General features: G+C 39.4%; 1 protein-coding gene across 1 annotated transcript in view; it reads right to left on the minus strand.

Annotated features, from left to right (window-relative positions):
- Positions 1-2331, minus strand: part of LOC137973515 (uncharacterized) — a 21622-nt gene extending 19291 nt beyond the window's left edge. The window contains exon 1 of the mRNA XM_068820347.1: positions 1672-2331. Coding sequence (XP_068676448.1) covers positions 1672-1732 — 61 coding nt within the window. The 5' untranslated portion in view covers positions 1733-2331. The remainder of the gene's footprint in view (positions 1-1671) is intronic.
- Positions 2332-7500: the final 5169 nt, after the last annotated feature.

Consider the following 7500-nt stretch of genomic DNA (forward strand, 5'->3'; position numbering starts at 1 on the left):
TCCTTATTCCCGCCAAGGAAACCCCTAATATGGGCAGTAAACAGTTCGATTGCCCAATCACATTATACTGCATATCAAATGATGTCAAAGCGAAATGCCAATCGCTTCCAGAAAGTTCCACAGAGAGATGACGTTGTTTGCATCCGCGTTCGCTAATCCAATGAAAATTCGCGCTCGTTTGTTTTTCTAATCTAATTCGCTCTTGGAAATACTTGTCACTGGAGAATTACCTCCTGTCAGAGCAGAAAAAAAGAGTCATATAATACGGCCTAGAAAAAGACGACTTTACTAAAGTTTACCTTCTACCCTTTTATGTCACAAAGGAGGCTGAACTGGCGATATTACAGTACATCATCATCCATCGCATTCTGCCCACCGATGGTTTATTACATAAAATAAACATGATCGATTATCCAACTTGTCCTTTAAAATGTGACAGATAGGCAAAAACAGTGCGCTTTTTTTACAGAACATTTTTCCCCGTAGCTACTCTGGAAACAGTGTATAAGGGCTTAGTTCACTCACATTTTGAATACTGTTCTCCTTTGTGGGACACCTGCGGCAAATTATTGAAAGATAAGCTGCAAAGACTTAATTGACTCTCTTTCATGAGAAACACTTAATGATAGGCGGCGGTATGCAAAGTCATTAAAGTATTAAATATGACTACACCGTCCTCGGCCTTAGAAGGAATGTCGATCAGGTTACCATCTACGCAATGGGGCAACTGATCTCACACTTCCTGAACCGAAAAAGGAATTTGTAAAAAGTAGTTTCAAATTTAGTGGTGCTATACTTTGAAACAACTCTCGAATGAGGCAAAACTCGCCCTGTCAATCCCTTAATTTACTTAAGAAGCTTAGTAGAAAATAGTTGGGTCTTGCTAAGATGCATATTTTTATACCAGTTTTTTCTGTAATAGTAGTAGTATCAGTAGCAAGGGTAAATTTTAGTATTAGTTTAGTATTTTAATATTTGCTTCTCTCGGACCTACATCGTTAGAGTTGGAATGTTCGTTAGGATTTAGTGTTACGATATTTTGTCTTGGTTTGTTTAATTTGCATGTTATCGTTAATATATATTGCTAACTTACATAGCATTTTTGATGATCAATAGACAGGTGAGTCCGTTTAGTGACGTTATGTTGGCAGTATTAGTGGTAGTGGTAGTAGTCAATTTTGTAAGTAGTGTAAAATGTAAATAAAAACATAAAAATAAAAAAAAATAAAGATCTCCTCTCGAACAACCTGATTCCATTTGTACATCGACACTAGCCGCTAAATTTGTTTTCGGCGGAACATTTTTATCTCTTAAAATACTAAAATTTCTGGTAAGATATTCTCGAATCAAATATGCGTTTCTGCCAATTGAATGCATTTTTACCATCAGATGAAGATTTTCTTCTCCATAGCTCATTATTATTTGAAAACAAGATCACAACTGTTTGATTATCTTATCGCCTAAATTTAAGATTCTTGTGGCTGATCTTGTCGATTGTTCTTTGACACACCTTTCAAAATTCTTAACTTGATGCCATCTAATGGTGTACTAATGTATGATGCCTTCTAATGAACGTGCTCTAAAACTGACAAACACATAGCGGTAGAAACGTCCTCGGCTTCCAACTATTAAAACCCAAAAAACTAATATTCATGTTACAGTGGTACTTACGCGAAAATACTCCCAGACAAGCAATTCCAAAAACCGCCACTAAACATATTATATTTTTCATAACTTTGACGCCGGCTTGCAGAACGGACAACTCTTGCTCCACACAGTTTAAGCCAGATGTCAATTGATTTTAGATTTTTTTTTCTTACCTTAATTACTTCGAAAACATTACCAGCGGTGAGCCTTCGTCGGCTGTTGAACACATACGCAAATTGACGGCTCCAGTTGACGGCTTTTAATTACCACTACCAATAGTATATGCAAACTACTCTCTTTTATTTGTAAGAACGTCGAATTTTCGGGGCGAGGCTGAGCGTCCTTCTTTTTTTTTTTTTTTTTTTGCGATTTGATGTTTGAGCCCGAAAATGCTCTTGCAGTTGTGTGGTTGGACTACAAAGTGATTGTTCTTAAGTGTATCACCCAATAAGAACACGCTTATCACGAAAAACAAATAAGCCAAGTAAAGACGCTGTTGTCAAGTAACCGGATATATTCTTTTTATGTTCTTAAAATTTTGCTTAATAGAGCCTAAACGTTCTTATAAAAAGGTTTTTAGTTTATAAGAGACATGAGTGTAAAGTCAAACTGCTATTTTCTCAAAACTATTCAAAACAGAAATGGTCGAACCGATTCGTGCGTGCTTCGTCTGGAGAGAAAACATCTTCGTGAAATTCCAAAGGGTTTATTACTAAAAGATTCTTTGCTGCTGGTCATTTACAATTTGCAAGGAGAAATCCGTTGGTCCCTAGTTTCTACAGATGGTGAGCTAAAACTCCCGAATGAGGAATTCCATCCGGATCCAGATCAGCGTGTCACATTCTCTCAAATTTATTGAGATAGATTTGGGGTAAAAGTAAGAGGAAAGGCATAAAATTTATTGTCAAACAACATCGATTTTTTATTCAATAAACCCAACTATTTTTTTTACAGAAAACCCAAGTTTAGTTTAATACCTAGCCAAACGACTCTAGCAGCTGCGAACACCAGCAGTAACGTCCGCCTTCTCAGTCTCAATTTCAACTTCACGGAAATTCCGCTTAGCTCATTTCACAAATGTCACACTATGGAAATTGCACTCTGTATGTTTGTCTGGCCATATCGACACTATATTCGAGAAAATTAATTCTCAGATATACGCGTTAAACGCGACGACGCACAATAAAAAGCGTGGGGGGATGATTTGTCAATGGGACGCTTTCAACCAACCTCTAGAAACACCAATAACAATAGAGAAATGTACGACTTCTGGTGGACGAACAAAAGAAGGTGATGAGAGATGTTTTGTTTTCGTCCACCGACATGGCTGCGATGACGTCAAGTGAAAACCTCTAATCAACCGTGGTTCTATGCAGAGCTCTGTGATAATTTGTGCGATTAAAGGGCACTGTTACGGCGTTCGTAACGATTTTTGGTCGAAACTTACGAAAGTCCATCAGTAAACACCTTGATCTCATTAAAATCGTTTCTACGGCACTTTTTCACGTTTTCAAGTGAAACAGGGACTTGGGCAGATCTAGGAGGGAAAGAGGAAAACCGGACAACCCACAAAAAAACCTGTCGGAGCCGAGTAAAGAGAGATATGTCCAGAAATGTACGCGATCGCAAGAATAACAAAGATGACAAAACATTTGTTAGGTATTAACGAAAATAAAAAATATCGCAAAAATAACAAATGAAGAAAACGACAGCAGTAAGAATAACAATTCTTCAACGCAGACAAGCGAAGGAGGCCCTACAAATATAACAAAAATAACGAAAATAACAAATAAAGCAAGGGATACCAGCAAGAATAACAATACTTCAAGGCAAACAAGGGAAGGGGCCCCCACAAATATAACAAAAGTAACGAAAATAACAATTATCGCAAAAGTAACGAACGAAGCAAACGGCAGCAGCAAGAATAACAATTCTTCAAGGCAGACAAGGGAAGGGGCCACCACAAATATAACAAAAGTAACGAAAATAACAATTATCGCAAAAAGCAACGAACGAAGCAAACGGCAGCAGCAAGAATAACAATTCTTCAAGGCAGACAAGGGAAGGGGCCACCACAAATATAACAAAAATAACGAAAATAACAAATTTAGCGAAAAAATCATGACGTAGCCGTGGTTCTTGCCAAAACTCACTAATGAGTGGTCTACATTAACGTCAAACCTATCGATCTTTGGGTTTGAATTTTGGTTTAATAGTCTAGTGAGAGACAATAGCTTAAATTGTCTAGATAAGTGCGAGCATCACTTCTCCATTTCGTCTGTAACCCGCTTGTCAAATATAAATCTACTTTCCTGCACAGCATTGTGTTATTGGCGTTCTTTTCAGGTTATTGTCCTAAAGCTAGATTATTGTTAACTCCTTTTTGTCCGGTGTTTTAGTTTGTGCCCGAATGACCAAACTTGGCTAATGAATGAGAAATCCTCAACAGAAGTTGCTTGGAGAACTATCAACTCACCTGAACAACGACATCTGGTAAGAAACTCCAGTCCACACCCCAGCGCATACCCTGGATTCCAGAGGTTATTTTCTCGCCATGAAAAGAGCGACAAAAGAGCGAGTCACGAAGCGGCGAGAAAAACCTCTGGTACAGGCTGTTAACCTTTCTGAACATGCCGCCCCAATCACGTTGCGCTTTCCACTTCCAGAGTCAACTTTTGACCCTGGAGATTTCATTGGTCGATCGACAAACCGTTTTTTATAAGGATTGCCATTGGTTAAGTCGAAGGGGACGATCAAACCGGTTTTTCACTGGTGTAATACAAGAAGACTTTGAACGGTACAGTAGCGATAGCGACACGATAATCACAAATTCATGGCTGGTAGATTGAGGTTAATTCGTCTTATTGACGCTGGATGAATGTTTGTTGTTGGGTGGCCTTAGAGGGGGCGTAATCGAACAAGCACTCTGATTTTCTTTGGGAATTTGACGAAGGTGTGACTGAGCTTCTGACATCTTTACACCTCAATGCCTCGAGTCATATTGAAACTGCTCCAGGGACTCGTAAAGTTCTTTAAATTTTTTCAGTTCTAATGCTAGGACTTGAATGCACGTTTGCATTTGTAACAAGCGTGAAACACTTCGACAAAAAACTCAGAAACGATGTATCGCACAGACTTGAGTACTGGTGAGGTGATTTATGAATTTGTCTCTTACAACATTCCAAGTTTTCGGCTTATTTCATTGAACAGTTTCGATTTTATTTTTTTGTTACGTGACAGTGACAACGATTAATTCCCTCCACAGTGAGAATTTCCCAGTAGAGTGACCGGTAAACATTGCACAAATATTTTTATCACGTGGATAAAACCAGTTTACCCAAGTTTCTAAAATAAACTCTTACTCTGGAAGTCAATCAAAATAAGTTGGTTTGCATGGAAGTGAGGTTTTTAACGGGCTGTACCAGAGGTTTTTCTCGCCGCTTCGTGACTCGCTCTTTTCATAGCGAGAAAATAACCTCTGGAACCAAGGGTACCCAGCGCATGGTTTGTCCTTGACAAAACTCTGTAGTTGTTATTGTCTTAACCAGTGACGAAAGAAAATTGAACTCAATTTTTCATGTCCTCCTCTTCAAAGTGAGTCTCAGTGCTAGGTTTTTGTGATAGTACCGGTAAGGTAACCGGTCAAGTCGCCCGAAAGTCATCTCACCGAAAGTCAAGTAGCCCGGAACCAGAGTCATGTTGCCCGAAATTCATAGTCATGTCGCCCGAAATCCTAAGTCATGTCGCCCGAAATTTTATCGAAAGTATAAATTTGAAGAAAAGCAACAACTTAAGTAAATCGTAAAATGTTGTGTCCGCTAACCTATGCAAATATGAAGTTAAACAAAGACTCAAAATATCGCTGTTCATTTCAGCGTTGTTCGTTGCTATGAACTGAACTGTTCATGCTACAGTACAGATGCTAGAAATAATAAGCAAAACACTCTCAGTTATAAGAATTTTTCACACATATCACTAAAATACATCAAGTTCTCTTAGTTTAATTTATCATATAAAAAAACTTTTACAGCGTTTTTTGTTGTTTATTGTTAACCACGCGAACAAAGCGTGTTGGCATCATTCTCCTTAGCATCAGACGTGGCATAAATTACCGCGAGTTGTTCCTTGTTTCCTCAGTCGGTGGCATGTAAATTTTGATCCGGTTAACCATATATAAAGAGGGTAAAGTAAAAACAGCAACCTCATTCTGAGATAATCAGCTAGCTGAGACACGAGATCGTTACGCGTACACCAAAGAATTACACAAGGAGCCTTTATCCCTGTATCGAGTGCGGAAATGAAGTTCGACCACGCCAGCAAGCCGTTCAGTGCGGTGATTGCGGCTTTTGGCAGCATCGTATCTGCGGGACTGGTATCGGCCAAGCCACCTACCGTTTGGCAGTAGTCAGAGGAAGAATAGATTGGTTGTGTGTTGCAAGTTCTCTTGCGTCATCGAACCCAAGTGACCAGGACCCCGCTACTGAGAGCAACAAGAATAGAATTCGCCCAAGGTGAGAAAAGTTTAAGTCCACTGTTTGTCCCTTATTTTGAAACAAGAACTTAACCTTTCGAAGGCCCAGTCTTATCTTGAACGAGGTTTATTTTTGCTTTGCAGATCTTTCTCCAGAGTATCCGCCTCCTAGCAACATCAGCCAGGCAATGGATAATTTCTCCGGTGAGTATTAAACTTCGGTGAGAATTAAACCTAACTCCGGTAAGTATTAAACTTAAACTTTCTTCCTTCTCCACCCATGAGTAATTCATGAGTAATTCAGTAGTAAACTCAACCAGCTAAGCTAGCTTTAAAACTTACCTCCTCCACGGGTGCTTCCCCCATCAGTATATATCAGTACAGTTGTAGAATGCTCGACCGTAAGAAGCTTATTTAACGTTAACTAGAACATTTCCACCTAGATGAGTTGGTGCCGATGAATTTATACTGATGTGTGCTTTTATACTCTTGTTTTAGAAATCACCCCTGATAATCTGCAGCACGATGAACAAGAATCACAACAATCAACGATCAACGAGAGTTACTCAGGTAAACCTTGATTACTTCACTAAACCTCTAAATTTTCTTACACATCGACTGAGGTTGATGGCAGACTGTGTCTTTCTTTAAAAAAAGAAAACAAATTAGCCGTCGTCGTTCTATTTTTCATTTTTCTTGCGATCGGGCGGGGGGGGGGGGCTTAACCTAAAGAATATTCCAAGCAGTCGTTCTTCGACTAGTAACACAAGTATTTATTGGTGTTGTTTATTGAGACAATACTCCTTTTTTGCTTCAGGTGACCCCGTACCCCTACCAACTGTATTAGAAGAAGAGCAGAGCAGTTGACCTACCTAATAATAGATGATGGGACCATCCGTCGAAAAAAGAAGCTGATTGACTCAAGGGGCTTCGCCTACAACGTGAAGGAGCACGGGAAAGAGACCACCTATTGGCAATGTACGGTGCGCCCGAAAGGGAACTACCGCAGAGCTACTGTGAAAGAAAGAAGTGGACAATTTGTGACGGGAAAACAGTTCCACAACCACCAAGATTCTCTCTGCTGTGAAGGAGCAGGCGCTGCAGGTTGTTTTCAAGCCGGCCTCTGCAATCATCGAAGAGGTGAGTATGCCAAACAAATAACCTATTTAAAATTCGGAAGATGAATCTTACGTTGTGTTTTCTTTCCTTTCTTTCTTTCTTTCTTTCTTTCTTTCTTTCTTTCTTTCTTTCTTTCTTTCTTTATATGTCATTTGCAGGGCAGCTCGAACTTCTTTCAAAAGCTAAAACATGGTACATCGACGGAACATTCAAGCCCGTCGCCAGCCATGTACCCAACTGTTGACAGTGAATGCATTCGTCAG

The sequence above is a fragment of the Montipora foliosa genome, chromosome 1, assembly GCF_036669935.1.
Source record: "Montipora foliosa isolate CH-2021 chromosome 1, ASM3666993v2, whole genome shotgun sequence".
Taxonomy (NCBI): domain Eukaryota; kingdom Metazoa; phylum Cnidaria; class Anthozoa; order Scleractinia; family Acroporidae; genus Montipora; species Montipora foliosa.